We start from the raw sequence: 20,890 nt of genomic DNA on the forward strand, positions 1-20,890 counted from the left end.
TTTATGTTTTGATATTGTCTGCTGTCTTCAGGACATTCAGTAGTTATTTTCTTCATTTATTGATCATAGTTCTGTTTGTCTCACCCTCCTTTTTTGTTTTATTTGGTCATGTTTGAGCAGACAGGCTGTGTGTTCTTTGTTGTTTACCTGTCTGTTGTCATGATACTTTTCACCTCCTTGTCCAATGGGCAGGGACAGTCACTCAGCTATGGTGATGCAGAACAGGTCCAGCTGAAGGGGAGGGGCTGGGATGGGTTGCTGTGGCACATACTAGGGCCAACAGGGCTTGGAAGAAATCAGTGCTGGGCAGGTTCTGGTAGGTCATGCCTGTGCTGCTCAGGGGTGTGATGTTCAGCACATGATGCAGGTAGGCAGGAAGAAAGGGGAAGGTGGTGATGTATGGAGCTAATATTGATATGGGAAAGAGTAAAGAGAGGAGAGAGAAAGAAGAGCCAAAAACAAACAAACAAAAGAGTGCTAAGGGAGCTTGCCACTGGAGTGGAGAAATGAGAATCCGAAAAATGGAGAAAAACAAAAAGGAAAAAAAAGGGGGTAAAGGAAAAAAAAAATATATATATATATATATATAAATTTGGAAGCAATGGAAAGAAAGAAAAGAAAAGCCCCCAGAGGTCCCACCAGTGCAGCTGCAATGAGTGGGGAGTGGCTCCCAGACTATGCAGTATCACCTGGCTAAAGGAGGTATAGATGTCATACAACGCCAGGTATGCAGAAGACAGGAAAAGAAGGTAAGTATAGAGAGAAGAGAATTGAGAAATGAGAAAAGACAGAAAGGAAAAAATAAGAAAGAAAAAAAGGTATGCCCCCAGGGATCCCACCTACGTGGCTGCACAGATTGGGGGAGTAGCTCCTAAGTCATGCAGTGTGGCCCTGCTGGAAGAGGCTCCAAAGCCACAAAAAAAGAAAACAAACAAATAAACAAAGCAAAACAAAGAAAAAAAATGCCCTAGGAATCCCACCAGAGTGGTGTCACGGCCAGGAAAGTGGTTCCCCAGCTAGGCAGTGCTTCACAGCCTTTCAAGAGTAAGAAGAGATGGCACATGGAGCTAGGTGTTCGAGAGTAAGGAGTGGGAGGTGATGGGAGGCATGGAAGAAACCAAAAGAAATGGAAAAAAGTAATACCAGCAATAAACTAATGGCAGAGAGCTGGCCAGTGTGGGTGGGGTGAATCCAAGTAGCACGGGGCCAAAACAGCTGCCTCTGGGCCAAGGGGCTGTGACCAGTGGGAAGTGGAGGAGGCTGGGGTGGGAAAGGGAAGAAGAGTGAGGGTTAGGAAAGCATATATTGCTGGTTACCAGATGCTCTGTCTCCTGTTGGGAACTTCGTGAAGCTGCTTTCCCATACTCTCTGTCCGCCCATCTCTGATGTGGGTGGGGCGAATCCAAGCAGCACGGATGCTGCACTTCCTGGCTGGCCATGCCACTGCTGCCAGCCAGGAGTCACGGAGGTAGAGCAGTGAGGAGACAATGGGGGGTAGGAAAGTGTGTCTTGCTGGTTACCAGGTGCTCTGTTTCCTGCTGGGAGCTCCATGAAGCTGCTTTCCTGTGCTCCCTGTCTACCAATCTCCAACAGGAGTCCAAGATGGAGAATCCATGCTGCATTAGGTGATAGGGGACCTCCACATGCATCTCTCCTCACTCTCTCTTCTCTGTCAGTTTCTTCTTCTAGTCAGTGCTTGGCTGAGTTTTTTATCTCTTCATTTGATGCTTTGGGTTCCAGGACTGGAGATGTTTGTCTCTGTTTGACTTAGTTTTTCAGATCTTTGCTATGGAGAGACGGCGTAGTGCTTCTGTCTATGGTGCCATGTTGGCCAGAAGTATTCCTCTCATTCTCTCCTGAACTCACCTTAATTAGGCTTTTGCCTCTGCCACTCAACCAAAAATGTGTTTGTCAAGGTGATCAATGATCTCCTCACTGCTAAATTCAATGGTAATTCTCAGTCTTTATTTTACTTGATCTAGCAGCAATATTTTAAACAGTTGCTCATTCTCTCCTCCTTGATCGACTTCCCAGAACACCTGGCTGCTCCCTTTCAGTCTCCTTTACTGATTCCATCTCATGGTCCAGATCTTAAGCGCTGGCCATCTCTTCTCTTTCTACACTGATTTCTCTTGTTCTGATCTGGTCTCATGACTTTAAATAAAACATATAAATGCTGATGACTCCCTAATTTGTATCTCCAGCCTGAATCTCTTCCCTGAACTCTAGACTCATGTCTATACTACCTGACATTTCTATCTGGATATCTAAGAGGCATCTTACATAAACATGGCTAAAGATAAACTCCAGGTACTCCCCTCAACCTGCCCTCCTACTGTCTTTCCCATTTCAGTAAGTAGAAACACAATTTTTCTAGTTGCTGAGGCCAAAAACCTTACAGTCATCTTGACTCCTATCACATATTCATCAGCAAATCTCATTGGTTCTACCTTCAATCCACAGCCAGAATCCAATCACTTCTTACCATCTCCACTGCTAACATACTGGTCCAAGTCACCAAGTTCCTTGACTGAATCACTTTAGTTATATCCTATATTTGAAATGCTGCTAAGAGTGTTGCCTGGTGAGTTCCCTCTGCTCCCACAGTAACTGTCCTTGCCAAAGAGGAACTGCCTCACTCAAAATTACGACCCTTTCCCAGGGGCAGCCCACATCTAATGACTAGTCTATGTGGCTAGTCTCTCTGCCAAATCCTGCCCCCTCCAATTCCCTTGCAGGTGTTGCTCCTAAGAGCAAATTTTCGTCTAGAGTCTTCTTTCAAGGGAACTTGACCTTTTTTTTTTTTTACCTAAGATGTCTCCTATTTGATCCTCTTCAGACTGTTCTCAACATGGCAGTCAGAACAATCCCATTAAAGCATAGATCCAGTCACATTAGATCACACAACTTTGCCAAAAATCTTCTAAAGGCTTCCATTTCACTCAGAGTTAGGCCAAAGTCCTATATTCTTACACAATCCTTCCTCCCCCATTTCTTCTCTGACTCAATTTCTTCCACTCTCCCCCTTCTCACTCAGCTCCAGCCTCGGTAGTTTGCTTAATGTCCTTTGACTACATCAGGTTCACTCTCACCTCAGGACATTTGCACATGCTGCTTTCTCTGCCTAGAATGAGTGTCATCCAGATAGTCACATGGCTTAGTGCCCCAACTACTTGAGATCCATACTCAGATATCCGCTTCTCAGTGAGGCATTACTTGGCCATACTATTTAAAAGTTCAATGTCCCTGCCTCTTGTATAGTCCCCATCTGCTTGCTGATTTGATTTTTCTCCTTAGCACCATCACCAGTTACCACGTTATAGTGAAACTCGTGAGAGCCGGAATTCAACAGGACTGACTTGTTTTTCTGGGTCTCATAAGTTTCCTACCTTTGACAGGGTGCAGTCTTACCACTTTTCTATTGTTCATTTTAGTGGAAAATATTTGGGCTTTCCTTCTCTGACAGGTTTCTACCTTACACAGGTTACGGCTTTTGCAGGTTTTACTGTATATGTTTTACTTATTTATTATGTTTATTGCCTATCCTCCCAATAGAATACAGGTTCCACAAGGGCAGAGTTTTTGTCCTGTTCATTGATGTATGCCCAGAGCCTGGGACAATGCCTGGAACATAGCAGATGCTCAATGAACATTTGTACATGAATTTTGGAAAAGTACATACTTTGTTTAATTCATACAACAGCAATCAAATTTTCATTTATGATTTATGTCCATTTAGTTTAAATACCACAAAACCACAAACAGCATACCTGGGCTACGACGTCTATTATTCTTCCCTTGATGTGAACATCCTCAAGAGGAACTAAATTCCCAGAGGTATCCTGAAGACCAGCTCCGATGTTGCTGGAAGTTTTGGTATCTGGTAACTGGTAATCTATATATTAAAAACATTAATGTTAGTTTTTAAAACCATCCCTGCATGGTCTGTTTTTGTTATCTTAATTTTCACTCCTTCTCCTTCCCTTTATACATTATGTTATGACAACAGGACAAACAGCATTCTATGATTTTCAATAGCAAATTCTGAAAAGTAACTTAATTCAATTACCCAACCCGTTACCGTCAAGTTAACCCTGACTAATGGTGACCCCATGTGTGTTAGGGTAGAACTATTGCTCCAGAGGGTTTTAGATGGCTGATTTTTCAGAAGTAGCTCACCATGTCTTTCATTTAGCAGCCAAGTGCCTTAACCGTTTGTACTACCCAGGTACTCCACTTGGGTACAAGATCACAAGAAAAATGGGGGCAATATTTTCAAAAGACACTCCAGCCTTTTTAATCTAGAGACTTTGGGAGTCATCTTGAACACCTATAATCATGCTATTGCTTGGAAAAAAAAAAAAAAAACATTGCCGTTGAGACAATTCCAACACAGAGACCCTACAGGAGAGAGGAGAACTGCCCCATAGGGTTTCCAAGGACTGACTGGTGGATTCGAACTGCCAACCTTTGGTTAGCAGTCATGTTCTTAAGCACTACACCACCAGGGCTCCCATTACTTGAAAGATATTGATTTAAACATACACACAAATACACAAGACATTTTAAAAATATCTAAGTAAATGAACCTCAAGCATGAATCTAGATTATCTGTATACCTCAACTTGTATTAGTCATTATTACGTATTTTGCCATAAAAGTGTTTTTAAGCAACATGAAGCTACATAGACTTTCAATTCAAGAATGATTAAATCAAACTTCTAATATACCATATTGAAAAGTGCTCAAGTATTATACTAGGTGATTCAGAAATATGTTATGGCTAACTACAAACTATTTTACCACACGTTTCATTTAATGACTAACAGAAAAATTTGAAGTCATCTTCTTGAACACACATGAACATATACATGCTGAAAAAAAAATTTTATAACAGTTAAAAATGTTAACGTGTTATAATTTTACAATGCTACTAATTAATATTATAATACCTTGAACTTACAATCTTGTATTTTCTGAGAAGCTATCATCCTCTCATACATCTCTCCTACTAATAATATATATATACCACACATCAAAATTTATGGAGTATCTTCATTAATCCCTTTTAACCCTTATAGCAACACTGTGAAGCAAGAAGCTAATGATCAGAAAAATCATGCAATTTGTCCAAGACTACACAACCTAGGAAGTGGCAGGGTTGACACTCAAACTCAAGGTTCCTGATTAAAAAATTATATCTTCTGTCTATTCTGCCAAACCCCATTATATTTTTTTTGCACTGTGCTACCTTAAATTTTTTCAATGGGTTTTAGTATTAGCTATCCTGTGATGCACAAGTTAAATGTAGGTGTGCTAATAAAGTAACATGTAATTTTGAGATCACTTAACCTCTCTCAAGCATCCTGGTTTTTATTTGTACAAAATAAAAAGGAAATATTTAGGCATGGGGTCCAGATTCAGTTACCAAACATGAAGATAAAACCCACTGAAAATACGATGTTTGAGTTCTATAAATGGAAAAGAAAAGTCTTACCTTCACCCTTCGAAAAACTTGAAAACACAGGTAGGTATTCCTCTAATTCAGTATTACCACAAGGATGAAAATCCTTTATCTGGTCTCCAGGAATGCAAAATTTAATAATATAATTCATTTTAATCTGATTGGTTTTATATACAACAAATTCATCATCCTAGGCCAAACAGAAATTAACAGGGTGGTAAAAAACAAAACAAACAAAAAAAAACCATTGTTGGCAGGTATTCTTATAAAACACAATTTCATGTTTGCTAATTTAGGAAATATTGAATTCAGACCATACATATTCAGTCATTATTTACATTTAAGCATACCTAATAAAGGAGCAAAAAGTTGGCACTGTCTATTTCTTGATAAAAATACCTCAAAGTCCGTGATGACAGCTGCTGTTTGTGAGACTCCATGGACACTGTCATAACCTGGTGGGGCTTCTGTTAATGAAAAATCCTTCTTGTGTAAGTCCATACACTTCCCGAGGGCCACATCACAAATGACCAAGAGTCTAGTGCCATCTGTCTCTCCTGGGCATGAATACTTAATGCTTGTACTATATTTGAAAGGAAATAATACATATATATAATTTACAGTTACATATCTTTTATTTTCCATATAGGAAATATTGCTTAAAAGACTTTCCTGGTAGAACATTCCAAATTTTGCTGTTTTTTGAAATAACTCCAAATATTCAATTTAGAACTTTATTATTCATTTATTTATTTACAATTTTTATTTAACAAGCACATACAGCACCCTTATGTTGTGTGAAGCAGTGCTCAAAGCACTTTGTTCCCAGGGAGAGGTGAAGTCTATGTATTCTCACAAATATTTATTAGCTATTAAAATATATGCCTTTTGCTACAGTAAAAACCAGAGTGGTGAAAGAGAAGAAAAAGAACACCTTATTTATTAGGAAAAAATGGATTTAATTCTCTGCATTAAAGTTCAAAAAGGATGCTGAATATTAAGAATCAATTAAAGGGAAAGGCAGCCTTTGAATTCTAATGAGGCCTTCTGAATCAAAATAGAAAAATAAAAATTATTTCAAATGGCATTCAACTGAACAATTTTGTTTTAACTCTCTTTGGGAATCAGTAGTATAAAGCAACTCTCATTATTACGAGCAACAGGCTAGGATACAACTTTGGGATCAACAGTTTTGGGACATATTCCTTTTTTTTTTTTTTTTAATTGTACTTTATATGAAGGTTTACAAAGCAAATAAGTTTCTCATTAAACAATTAATATACATATTGTTTTTGTGACACTGGCTGCCAACCCCAAAACATGTCAACACTCTCCCCTTCTTGACCTTGGGTTCCCCATTATGAGCTTTTCTGTCCCCTCCTGCCTTCTCATCCTTGCCTCCTGGGCTGGTGTGCCCCTTTAGTCTTGTTTTGTTTTATATAGGTGGTCTATCTAATCTTTGGCTGAAGGGTGAACCTCTGAAATGACTTCATTACTGAGCTATAAGGGTGTCCCGAGGCCATATTTTTGAGGTTTCTCCAGTCTCTGTAAGACCAGTAGGTCTGGTCTTTTATTTTTTTGTGTGACTAAGAATTTTGTCTACATTTTTCTCCAGCTCTGCCCAGGATCTTCTACTGTCATCCCTGTCTCAGGGCAGTTGGTGGTGGTAGCCAGGCACCATGTAGCTGTACTGGACTCAGTCTGGTAGAGGCTGTGGTAGTTGTGGTCCATTAGTTCTTTGGACTAATCTTTCCCTTGTGTCTTTGGTTTTCTTCTTTCTCCCTTGCTCCAGACGGGGTTAAGACCCGTGGAGTACCTTAGATGGCTGCTCACTCCGTATATTTTGTTTGTTTTTTTAAAGATCAAGACCAAAGTGTGCTGCCTGGCTGTCCTTAGTTCCATTTCCTATAAGACTTACACTTTTTATCTTTTGTAATTAATTTTCCCCGTTCTTCCTATAAGCCCTTCCCCTTCTGTAGGGTCTTTTCCTATAATATATATATTATATAAAAAAAATAAATTAAATCCTTCCTATTCAACTCCCGATCCCCTTCACCCTGTCCCTTCTTTCTACGTATCCTTCTTCCTTTCTCACCCATACTCATGACAGGTGTCCAACCACCGCCTCTTCTTACTCATTTGCTGGTCACTTTTCAACCCACTGTAATTTGGCTCTTATTCACACTTTCCCACTGAAACCATTCTGCCAAAAATTACTGAAGACTTCAATGTGGTTAAATTCAGTTCACTGTACTATTACAAAGACAGATTTAAATGTTAACAAGGATACTAAAGAGGAAATATTATTCCAGACATATGTAGTTAATACAGAATAGATAAAAGTGTTTAGCAGAGAAGTCATATGGTGTAGAGGTGAAGATTCCTGGCTCTGGAGAAAGACTGACTGGAAAGGCTGAGTTCCATCTGTGTCAAACTTTAGCACTGTGGCCTTAGGCAAAAAACCCTCTGTGTCTCTCCGTTTCCTCATCTGTGATATGGAGATAATAATAGTACCTACCTCAAAGGGCTACTGTAAGGATTAAGTGAACAAGTATATGTAAAAGATCTCAAAAAGTGATTTCAAATGTAATTTTTCCAAATATTCACTACAGAAGACGTGTTTCTACAATATACTGAGAAAACTGGTTGCTTTCAGTGATCTGTTGCTTAGGTGAGAAACTCTTTCAAAAACAGTGAGAAGAACACAAGGCAAGTACTCAATCATCATTCCTTGGTGATTAGTTTAAGTAACATGACTACAAATATAACTAACCTGAGTGAATCACTGAAATATATCCCACTCCCAAGACTGCCGACGTCTGTTCTTTTTACACCATGATCTTCAACTACTTTGGGTAAAAGCAGCCCTCTGAAAAGAAAAGGGAACCATGATAATTTACTAAAAAAATAATCTTTTATCACAGCCTTGTAATTCTAGCAGAAACAGGTGCTATTTAAAACACATGAAATGAAAAGAAAAATGCATTTTAACACAAAGTGAGCTCCAGATACTATCAAAACGTAGTGAGCTACGGCTAGCTTCTCATCACCATCCTGAACAGCTGTAGGCTGCCAGCCATTTTTCCTGCCTCTGGGCTCTGCCTACTTCAACCCAAACCCTCCATCCCCACCCCTGCACTCAGCAGCACAATGCTTTAAGCCCAACACTAGCTGCATTTCTCCCTTGGTCAAGAACTTATGCAGATTCCTGTTGGGCTTCTAGAACTCAAGAATTCTCTGCAATCAAACTGTAGACCATGGTTATCTCTGGAAGATGGGGAAGGAAGACTTCTGCTTTTTATTATATAAACATCTATTGTCTAAATTTTGTGTTATGAACTTAATACAACTAATTTTGCAAAAGGTACACCAAAAAAGAGATGAAAATCAAACCAATTTTTATTACAAATATTTTCGGTGATTATGCCAGCTTCCCCACCTTTCCACCTATATCTCCATTCTCTCCTGACACAGCTCCTTCACAACATCGCAGCTCATGCCTGACCCTGTCTCTGGGCCTTTGCTCCTTTTGAATCTCACTGTTAATTCCATGAACATCATTTTTTTATTTATTCATTTTTATTGTACTTTAGATGAAGGTTTACAGAACTGGTTTCTCATTAAATGATTAATACACATAGTTTTGTGGCACTGGTTTGGTTGCCAACCCCATGACATGTCAACACTCTCCCTTCTCAACCTTGGGGTCCTCATTACTAGGTTTCCTGTTCCCTACTGCCTTCTTGGTCTTGCCCCTGGTCTGGTGTGCCCATTTAGTCTCGTTTTGTTTTATGGGCCTGTCTAATCTTTAGCTGAAGGGTAAACCTCTGGAGTGATTTCATGACTGAGCTATAAGGGTATCTGGGGGCCATATTCTCCAGGTTTCTCCAGTCTCTGTCAGACTAGTAAATCTAGTCTTTTTTTGTGTGTGTGTGTGCGCGTGTGAGTTAGAATTTTGTTCTACATTTTTTTCCAGCTCTGTCCAGGACCTTCTATTGTGATCCCTGTCAGGGTAGTCAGTGGTGATAGATGGGGACCATCTAGTTGTACTGGACTCAGTCTGGTGGAGGCTGTGGTAGTTGTGGTCCACTAGTCCTTTGGACTAATCTTTCCCTTGTGTCTTTGGTTTTCTTCCTTCTCCCTTCCTCGAGATGGAGTGAGACCAGTGCAGTATCCTAAATGGCCACTCACAAGCTTTTAAGACCCAAGACGCTACTCATCAAAGTACAATGTAGAATATTTTCTTTATAAACTATGCTATGCCAATTGAGCTAGGTGTTCCCCAAGACCATGGTCCCCACAGTCCTCAGCCCAGTAATGAGGTCCCTCAAGGAGTTTGGCTGTGTGAGCTTCCATGACCTTGCCTTCAACTGGCTTCCCCAGTATTGTGTACTGTCTTATCCTTCACTAACGTTACCATTTATTTATTGTCTAGTTAGTGCTTTTCTCTCCCACCCCTTCCCTTCCTGGTAACCATCAAAGATCGTTAATTTTTGTGTGTAAACCTTTTCATGAGTTTTCATAGTAGTGGTCTCATACAATATTTGTCCTTTTGTGACTGACTTATTTTACTCAGCATAATGCCCTCCAGATTCATCCATGATGTGAAATGCTTTTCAGATTCATCATTGTTTTTTATTGTTGTGTAGTATTCCATTCTGTATATGTGCCATAGTTTATCCACTCATTTGTTGATGGGCACCCTAGGTTGTTTCCATCTTTTTGCTAGTGTAAACAATGCCACAATGAACATGGGTGTGCATATGTCTATTCATGTGATGGCTCTTATTTCTCTAGGATATATTCCAAGCAGTGGGATTGCCGGATCAAATGGTATTTCTATTTGGACATCCCTTCTTCAAGACCCATCTTGACACTTATTGTTGTTTTTGTTAGGTGCCGTCGAGTCAGTTCCGACTCAGAGCAAACCTATGTACAACAGAACGAAATGCTGCCCAGTCCTGTGCCATCCTTACAATCATTGTTATGCTTGAGCTCATTGTTGCTGTCACTGTGTCGATCCACCTTGTTGAGGGTCTTCCTCTTGTCCGCTGACCCTGTACTTTGCCAAGCATGATGTCCTTCTCCAGGGACTGATCCCTCCTGACAACATGTCCAAAGTATGTAAGACACAGTCTCGCCATCCTTGCCTCTAAGGATCATCCTGGCCACACTTCTTCCAAGACAGATTTGGTCGTTGTTTTGGCAGTCCATGGTATATTCAATATTCTTCGCCAACACCACAATTCAAAGGGGTCAACTCTTACTTTGGTCTTCCTTATTCATTCTCCGGCTTTCACATACATATGACGTGATTAAAAATACCATGGCTTGGGTCAGGCACACCTTAGTCTTCAGGGTGACATCTTTGCTCTTCAACACTTTGAAGAGGTCCTTTGCAACTGATTTACCCAATGCAATGTGTCTTTTGATTTCTTGACTGCCGCTTCCATGGCTGTTGATTGTGGATCCAAGTAAAATGAAATCCTTGATGACTTCAATCTTTTCTCCATTTATCATGATGTTGCTCATTCGTCCAGTTGTGAGGATTTTTTTTTTCTTCATGTTGAGTTGCAACCCATACTGAAGGCTGTGGTCTTTGATCTTCATTAGTAAGTGCTTCAAGTATCTCAAGACTGTCAGTTTGTCATCTGTGGGGGCTTGTGTGTTGCTGTGATGCTGGAAGCTATGCTACCCGTATTCAAATACCGGCAGGGTCACCCGTGCAAGACAGGTTTTAGTTGAGCTTCCAGACTAAGACTAGGAAGAAGGACCTGGCAGTCTACTTCTGAAAAGCATTAGCCAGTGAAAACCTTACAAATAGCAGCGGAACATCTGTAGACTTATCACCTCTAAAATGTCCTACCTTTCCTTATTATAGACATCATCTCCGTGGTGCTGCACTCACCTTCCAGGTGCACTATAAATGCTACTAAATAAATCAATCACTCATCTCTCAAATTTAATGTACTTTTATTATAGGGATGTCAATCTCTATTTACAAAAGTCCACTTACAATGAAAATTCCTATTTGGTATATGTTCCATATGCTTGCAATTGACTTGCTTAAAAACAAATAAAACATTTCTCTGTATGAAAGAAACTTCAGAGAATCCTTTGGGGTTTGTCTTTACCCTTTTTCCTATGTGACTCTGTGTTTTTTTTTTTTTCCTACTTGTTACGTGTCTGTATCTTTATTTTTCAACGGTTATAATTTCCTAGAGGGCAGAGACCAGATATTGGATTCCTTCCAGTGGTCTCTAGAGCAGTGTTCCTCCCCCAGAACTACAAGAAGGAGTTGAGATGGAACACAGGCTTCCTGAGTCACTGAGAATGCCCTCGACTTCAAAATGGAGGGGTTCTGCCCTGGTTCTCCTCTGTTCAACATTTCAATCAATAACTTTGGTGCGGACAAAGGCCGAATGTAGATCAAAATGCGAATAACTTTATGCTAAGAAATATGTAAACACATCAGAAGGCCATCAGATAAATAGATCGCTCAATAGGTTGTATCCATGGGCCAGAACTAATAAGAGTACATTTAACAAGGACAAGTGAAACGTCCTACACTTTAGATGACAAGAGCTCAACAACAACTGCATCAGTCAGGGTGGGGAAGAAAGTTCGAATGAGAAAGGTTTAGAGATTTTATTGGACCACAAGCTCAATGCAGCAAGAGTTAACAGTGCAGTGAGGCTGCCCAGGGAAGGCTGCCTGAGCGGAAGGGAGATGAGTCAAGCTGTGTTTCCTGCCAGAGAATCCCAAGGTTTAGCGCAAGAGCAAGTATGTAGATAAAATTGAGAGTGTTCAGCAGAAAGTAGCCAGAAAGAAGAGAAGTTGAAAGAACTGAAGTTGCCTAACCTGGAACAGAAAAGATTTAGGGGAGAAAAGATCACTGAATTAAATCCTGAAAAGGCGGACATTAAGAAGAGAGATGACATTTTTCTGTGTGTGTGATCACAGGGGAATGAATTAGAACTACAAGATGAAAGTTACAAGGAGGTAGACAAAGAGGCACTTTTAAATAGTCAGAACAACTGGAAAATAGACGTGCTGCCTAGTGCAGTGCATTCCCTGTCATGGGAAGGATTGACATTGAAGCCACTGGTGCAGTTAGTTAGAAAAACTTATGTTCACTATCTGTCAAGGCAAAATATATCCTTCATGTTCCTGTTTTTTATATTTTTCATGTCCTCATTACCTGATTTCTTTAAAATTTTTCTTGCTTCCTTTCAGATCTGCACTGGTAACCAAATATTGTTTTCTTGGCTAAACCTTATCAACCAGTCCCTATTAAAGGGTACATAAAAGATGAGACCCAACTTCTTGAAAAGTAGGGAGCTATTGGAGAGTGAGAGTGGCACAGAAGATAGCAATTTTAGGTTACAGGTTAACTGGTTAGGCTTTGAAGAGTTAATACATGTGCACAATAGAAAATCCACTAAGCATAAATGGATAGATAGCAAGAAGTAATCTCCTACCCATGGCATCCAGTACTCCAGTCCCCTCCCAGAAGTCAATACTGTTAGCAGTCTCCAGAGAGATTACCTTTTTTTCTTTTTAAAATGCTGTATTATAGAATATTTCATACATACACAAAAGTAGCGAAAATGTTATAATGAACCCTAAAGTACCCATTACACAGCTTCACAGTGATCAATTTCCAGAAGTATTATTTACATATATATGCAAAACACACATATGTGTTTCTTGAAACTGACCATATCTTAGCGATCACATTGTATTAATACAGATGCCTCATTCTATTAAATGACTATTCCTTTGTCTGGATGTATCAGAATTATTTGAACTAGTCCCAGTAAACGGACTCTGGATGGAAATTTGCTACTACAAATAATGCTGCAATGAATAGCCTTGACTACTACTCATCGTTTTCCTCATGTGTAAATATATCTGTATGGTAAAATTCTTGATGGATCATAAAACCAAAAAAGAAAGCCAAACCTGTTGCCACCAAGCTGATTCCGACTCCTAGCAACCCTATAGGACAGGGTAGGACTGCCCCACAGAGTTTCCAAGGAGCACTTGGTAGATCTGTACTGCCGACCCTTTGGTTAGCAGCCACAGCACCTAACGCCAGCAGGGTTTCCAATGGATCACAAGGGGTATACATGTTAACAGTTGTTTTTGTAAACTATATTTAATCTAACTGGCTTATCATTATGTTACAAGGAATTGAAAAACCAATCAAGAACTATGTAGAAATTAATCAATAAATTTAGGACTGAAAAGAAGGAATCTTAGTAAATGCTTATGTCCATACACATCAATACATTTAATCATTCTTGTTCTACCATTTGATGAATGAGTCGTATAAATTAAAAACTGGCAAACCACTTACTAGCAGTGTGTACTTTGTGAATTTGGCAGTTCCTGTTAAATTGCCCTTGAAGATGTGTACTAATTTTCAATTCCACTAGAATGTGTGAAAAATGCTTGCTTCTTGCCAACACAGTGCATTATCCAAACTTTTCCATTTCTGTGACTGGTAGGTGAAAAATGGTACCATGCTGTACTTTGCATATTATATTTAAATTATTTTCAGTGATACTGAACACCTCTTCAAGTTTTAAAAGTCATCTATACTTCCTTTTCTGAAGTGTTTATGCCTATTTTTCTAGGGCATCATACCATTTTTTTTTTTTATCTTATTGATGTTTAGGTGTTATTGTTGGTTGCCACTGAGTTGGCTCCAACTCATGGTGACCCCATGTAGAACAGAACAAAACATTGCCTGGTTTTGAATCATCTTCATGACTGTTGGTATGCTTGTGTCTATTGTTTTTGCTGCTGTGTATTCTGAGTGCCTTCCAACCTAGGGGGCTCATCTTCCAGCACAATATTGCACAAGTAGGTACAGATCATATATTACAGAAATTAGCTTTTTGTTGGAGGTAAATGTTTTTTTACAGTTTTGTCATCCAAGTTTTGGCCTTGTTAACGATATCTTAAATTTTCATTGTGATAATTTTCAAGCATACATAAAATAGAGAGAACAGTATAATAGTATAATGAAAGATAGTATTTTATGACATGTAGAAAGTTTCTGTTTTTATGTAGTTGATATTTTCTCTAGGATTTTTGGGTTTTGGTTCTACTTATAAAGGCCATTCCTGCTCAAAGATTATTTTAGAAATTATTCTCACATTTTCATTTAGTACCTTTCTGGTTTCATTTTTAATATTTAAATCTTGGTTCTATCTAGAATTCACCTAAGTGTGAGGAGGAAGGTAAGAGTCAAACTTGTTTTCTCCAAGGACTACCAATTTATCCCACCACATAGTACTGAAGAAATTATTTTTCTTCCACAGAGATGAAGCTACTTTTATCATATACTTAAATCCTTTATGCTTCTGCATTTATTTCTAGACTCTTTATTCTATTGACTTATGTATTTATGTAGCATCTCACTATTTTAATTAATATAGCTACACATTTTAATGTCTGGTTAATCCTCCCTCATTACTCTTCTTTTTCAGAATTATCTTGGTAATTTCAAATTTTTTTAAAGTATGTACTGTATTATTAGTGTTTTATTTCTTTTCAAAAATTGTGTTGGTACTATTATTGTGATAACACTAAATCTATAAATTAATTTAAGAAAAGCGTCTTTTGGGTCCCTCAGTAGCAGTTTAAAGTCTTCTTCAGGCAGATCTTGCAAATTTCTTCTCAAGTTTCTTCTTCAGTATTTAACTAAGGATTTAAATTTAACCGTATTTTCCCCTGTCCCCTATGCCTTTAGTTTCAGCCTTAACATTAAGTGGTTATTCAAAGTAAGCAGAAAATTTGACTTGTGTTTTAAATAGATGTAATTCACAAGTTTTAGGCACTCTAATTTCTAGAATTTTCTCTTTTAAGTATTGGGCTATCCCTAGATTAGACACACATAAAAACCTAACCCAGTGCCATCGAGTAGACACACGTGGAAGCCATGAAATATAGTCACTTTTATTCATATTATACTGTCTTCAATAAGCAATTCATACCCATGCACTACATTTTGAAATTTGCTGCTGTTGTTGTTAGGTGCCATCATGTTGGTTTCAACCCATAGCAACCCCACATATAACGGAACGAAACACTGCCAAGTCCTGCGCTGTCCTGATAATCGTTGTTATGTTTGAGTCCATTTTTGAAGCCACTGTGTCAATCCATCTCATTGAGGGTCTTCCTCTTTTCGCTGACCCTGTACTTTACCAAGCATGATGTCCTTCTCCAGGGATTGGTCCCTCTGATAACATGTCCAAAGTACATGAGATGCCCTCTGATAACATGTCCAAAGTACATGAGATGAAGTCTCGCCATCCTGGCTTCCAAGGAGCACTCTGGCTATACTTCCAAGGCGAACTTGTTCAGTCTTCTGGCAGTCCACAGTATATTCAACATTCCTTGCCAACAACATAATTCAAAGGCATCAATTATTCTTCTGTCTTCCTTATTCACTGTCCATCTTTCACATACAAATGAGGCAACTGAAAATATCATGGCTTGGATCAGGGGCACCTTAGTCCTCAAAGTGACATCTTTGCTTTTTTAACCCTTCAAAGAGGTCTTTTGCAGCAGATTTACCCAATGCAATATGTTGTTTGATTTCTTGACTGCTGCTTCTATGAGTTTTGACTGTGGATCCAGGTATAATGAAATCCTTCACAACTTCAATCTTTTCTCCATTTATCATGATGTTGCTTATTAGTCCAGATGTGAGGATTTTTGTTTTCTTTATGTTGACATGTAATCCATGTAGTCTTTGATCTTCATCAGTAAGTGCTTCAAGTCGTCTTCCCTTTCAACATGCAAGGTTGTGTCATCTGCATATTGGAATGGGCACAAATATGCATCTCTTCCAGGCGGTTGGCCAGGTAGCTGTCTTCAAAATTTCTTAGCATAGATGAGTAAGCACCTCCAGCGCTGCATCTGTTTGTTGGAATATTTCAATTAATATTTTGTCAGTTCCTGGAGCCTTGTTTTTCACCAGTGCCTTCAGTGCAGCTTGGACCACTTCCTTCAGTACCATAGGTTCTTGATCATATGCTATCTCCTGAAATGGCTGAATGTCAACCAATTTTCCTGGTACATTGTCTCTCTATATTCCTTCCATCTGCTTTTGATACTTCCTGCGTCATTCAATATTTTGCTCATAATATTCTTGAAAATTGCAACTCGAGGCTTGAATTTTTCTTCAGTTCTTTCAGCTTGAGAAATGCCTTTTGATTTTCTAACTCCAGGTCTTTGCACATGTCCTTATAATATTTTACTTTGTCTTCTAGAGCTATCCTTTGAAATCTTCTGTTTGGCTCTTTTACTTCATGATTTCTTCCACTCATTACGTTTAAGAACAAGTTTCAGAGTCTCTTCTGACATTCATTTTCATCTTTTCTTTCTTTCCTGTCTTTTTAATGACTTTTTGCTTTCTTCATGTATTATGTCCTTGAGGTCTTCCCACAACTGGTCTTTAGAAATAAATAATAATAAATCCATAATTTAAATTATATACCTAATTATAATGTTAAAGAGTATGATTTTCTTCAGACTGCATTAAGCTGGCTCATTTTAACTGAACAGACTCATACAGTATAAAAAATAATTACAAAGAAAGTAAAACACTTCATATTTGTGAAGCTAAAATATTGTAAAACAAAGATGGCATATTCTTACCGGGATAGAATTCCTACAATGTTTCGTACAGGAGATCCATGCAATAAGGATTTCACGTTGCCAAGTTTGCTCAAAAATTCTGTGGTTTCATTCACTCTGCCAACTCTATATATCTGCAAGATGTCCACTGGACTTTTACTGCAAAAATTAGGAAAAATACCAAAGGCTTGATTGAATTAGATGATATAATTGCTGGAGTACAGCTCCCCCTCCTCAGAGCTTGAAGACATAGTTTTTTTCTTCGTTCTGACTCCCTGAAGAAAACTAGGTCTCCCCCTCCTGATTCTACCTTCATTGTCACTAGACCTTTAATTTGTATTAGCTCTGATTCTCCCTTCATTGTCCCTAGACTCTTAATTTGTATTAGATCCCAGGAGATCCCCAGGGTGGAGAGTCAAAAGTAAAATCAAAAGACATCAAAAGAATTTTATAATATATAAAAGCAAAATCTGGAAAAAGACAGGGGGAATGTGTTTTGAGAACAACTGACCAACGAAGCCAAAAAAAATTTAGATAAGTCTGAATTAGTCCATGAGGGAGCAGTGGCTGGGTGTGGTTCTAGTGAGGTGCTAGAAAACCAGCTCTCCAAACAACAACATCCACAATCCTAACTTCTAGCATTTGCTGATTCCTGTGGTGCATTTCAAGCTATGAATGGTTTAACAACAAGTTTGCAAAATTCCTGAAAATTTGACAATTGTTTTTCTCTGGCTAGTATGAGGCAGCTCCAATAAACCGCTGTTGGTTCCAAAGGGTGTGCAAGGTTGATGAAGGTTAAGCCCAGGCCAGTATAAAGAGAACTGAGATACCAGAAATGCCTGGGCTAAAGACTTCAGATGAGAACAGAGCTGTAGTAGAGTGAATGACCAAATCATTGAAAGTCAGTCCCGCCCTCTAGAAGAATCAATAAAATTAGTTTCTGAATCATGATGCTGGGTCTCCGCTCTGGGTCAAGGTTGTTCTACAGAGATGCTAGCATTAAACGAGGGCTTGTCTGACCAGATGAATCATCTGTTTGTTGTTATCGCTGCTGCCTAGAGTTAGAGAATGCACAAACACATGGATATGTATAGGAAATGAGGAGACGCATGAAAATGACATTTAAGGATGCCACATTTCATGACATGTTTTCCAACTTCATATATTCATGTTATACAACGGTCCTTGTAAAAGCTGCCACACACATACTCTTGCGTTTTTAAATCTTAATTTAAGTGGGTTTTCTTATTTAATACCCCTAAGAACATATAAGCTCAAACATCCTTTCATTTTAAAACTTTAAATTTAATTCTAAGCAAGATAGGGTAATCATGATGAGAGAGTGGAACAATAGTATCTTCAAGCATAAAAGACTGCCCAGGCCCTACTATAAATACAGAAGAAAGTAATTTGTCATCACAACATAATTGTCCTGTTACTAATGATTAACTGATCTAGGTAATTGTGGTGAACCAGCTTTTTAACAGAATCTGAAATAGCATTACATAATAATAGATCATAAGATATTTCCTTTATGCTCACCTGTGATTATTCTGTAATATCACTTTCTTAACACTGAAAAATTCTTCTGTGTTCTGTTCAACATGCTCAATTTTGCATCTCAAAGCTCGGTATTTTGCAAGAGATGGTGGGTTGGGTTTGTACAAATTAGTTTCACAGACATTCACCATGTCTCTTATTAGCTATAGATGTAAATGATACCCTGATGTTAGAATCAACATGTACCAAAATTAATATTTATATCATATTAACACTTTATCAAAAAGTTTGTTAAAATAAGGGTTTTTCCCAAAGCTTTTGATCAAGATCTCCTTGTACTGTTCAAAAAAAAACCAAACCCGTTGCCCTTGAGTCGATTCCAACTCACAGCAGCCCTACAGGTCAGAGCAGAACTCCCCATAGAGTTTCCAAGGAGTGCTTGGTAGATATGAACTGCCAACCTTTTAGTTAGCAGCCATAGCACTTTACCATTATGCCACCAGGGTTTTCCTTGTACTGTAAGTGGCATATTAAAGCTAATATAGTTCCTTACGGCACAATATACAATAATAGATTACGTTAGTATAACACATTGGTGTTAATAAAGTGTTTTCAAATACATCATTTCATTCAATCCTCACTTAGTGAGCTCTAAGAAGTTAAATCAATTACTCGAGATCTGACAGCTAATAGGAGACAGAGACTAAACTGGAATTCACATCACCAGGCTTCAAGTACAATTTTGCTTAACAAAAATTTATTAAGCATATTCTGTATGCCAGACATTATATTTGGTTTGAAAGATACAAAGATAAGTAAGACGTGGGTACCTACCCTGCAAGGCACCCAAGTACACAGTGTAGTCATAGGTCATGGAGCTTGGAGGAAGGAACACCATTTCAGGAAAACGTGAATTATGTTTATTCTAGGGATTTGTTGCTTTCAACATCTTTGAGTGTAAGAGACACTGAAGGAGGGCACTAGCCACTCTCCTTGCAGGGTTGAAAGTGCTATGTGCTTTTCTGACCTTGGAGCGGTGTCATGGATTGAACTGTGTCCCCCAAAATATGTGTATCAATTTGGCTAGGCCATGATTTCCAATGTTGTATGATTGTCCACCATTTTATCATCTGATGTGATTTTCCTATATGTTGTAAATCCTATCACTATGATGTTAATGAGATGGATTAGTGGCAGTTATATTGATGAGATCTATAGGATAAGATAGTGTTTTAAGCCAATCTCTTTTGAGATATAGAAGAGAGAAGCAAGCAGAGAGACAGTGGGATCTCATACCACCAAGAAAGCAGCGCCGGGAGCAGTGCACATCCTTTGGGGTTCCTGCATAAAGAAGCTTCTACTCCACTGGAAGATTGATGAGAAGGACCTTCCTCCAAAGCCAACAGAGAGAGAAAGCCTTCCCCTGGAGCTGATGCCCTGAGTTTGGACTTCTAGCCTACTAGCCTGTGAGAAATTAAATTTCTCTTTGTTAAAGCAGTCCACTTGTGGTATTTCTGTTACAGCAGCACTAGATGACTAAGACAAGTGGGGATGACCTTTCTAATTACAACTCAAAACCCACCAGCCATAAAGTAAAAGATTGATGCATGTTACTGTATTAAAGTAAAAAGTGTCTGTTACGGTAGAAACAAAACAAGCCACCCAACAATGAAAACAAACAAACAAAAAATCACCATAAGTAAAGTGAAAAGACAAATAACTGGGGAGAGGGGGAATACTTGAAACTTACATCACAGACTAAACTCCTTAACATATAAAGAGTTCTTAATATCATTACAAAAACAATATCAAAACCTAAAAGAAAAGTAGGCAAAGGACGTGACATAGTGTTCACAGAAAAAGAAACATAAATGGTCCATAAACATTTGGAAAGATGTGCAGCCTCACGACACTGAGAGACCGTTTCTCATCCACATAACTGGCAAAAGTCTAAAAGATTGACAAATATGCTACTGGCAAAACTAAAGGAAATAACTTTCATTCATCAAGAGTTGGAAGGCAAAAAGGTACAACCCTGATAAATAAATCGGACAATATCTAACAAATTTACAGATGCATTTATCCTGTAAGCCAGCACTTCCACTTCTAGAAGGGACCTTATTCCAGAGGTACCCCTGTACAAGTATAAAATGATAAATACAAAGGGTTATTCACTGTAGCATTGCTTGTAGTAGCAAAATCTGGAAACCCAAATGTCTGTCAATACGGAACATCCACACATTATGGCACAGCCCCACTGTGGGATACCAG

The 20,890-nt window shown here is 38.7% G+C and overlaps 1 protein-coding gene across 4 annotated transcripts in view; it reads right to left on the minus strand.

Moving 5' to 3' along the window:
* The window catches only part of PARP4 (poly(ADP-ribose) polymerase family member 4), a 267,433-nt gene that overhangs the window by 99,535 nt on the left and 147,008 nt on the right, over positions 1–20,890 (minus strand). For all 4 annotated transcript variants that reach the window (XM_049867551.1, XM_049867549.1, XM_049867548.1 and 1 more), the window contains 6 exons: positions 18,662–18,822; positions 17,141–17,278; positions 8,238–8,333; positions 5,864–6,047; positions 5,498–5,654; positions 3,771–3,895 (listed from right to left, as the gene is read on the minus strand). In XM_049867551.1, coding sequence (XP_049723508.1) covers positions 3,771–3,895; positions 5,498–5,654; positions 5,864–6,047; positions 8,238–8,333; positions 17,141–17,278; positions 18,662–18,822 — 861 coding nt within the window. The remainder of the gene's footprint in view (positions 1–3,770; positions 3,896–5,497; positions 5,655–5,863; positions 6,048–8,237; positions 8,334–17,140; positions 17,279–18,661; positions 18,823–20,890) is intronic.

The sequence above is a fragment of the Elephas maximus genome, chromosome 23 (genome assembly GCF_024166365.1).
Source record: "Elephas maximus indicus isolate mEleMax1 chromosome 23, mEleMax1 primary haplotype, whole genome shotgun sequence".
Taxonomy (NCBI): domain Eukaryota; kingdom Metazoa; phylum Chordata; class Mammalia; order Proboscidea; family Elephantidae; genus Elephas; species Elephas maximus.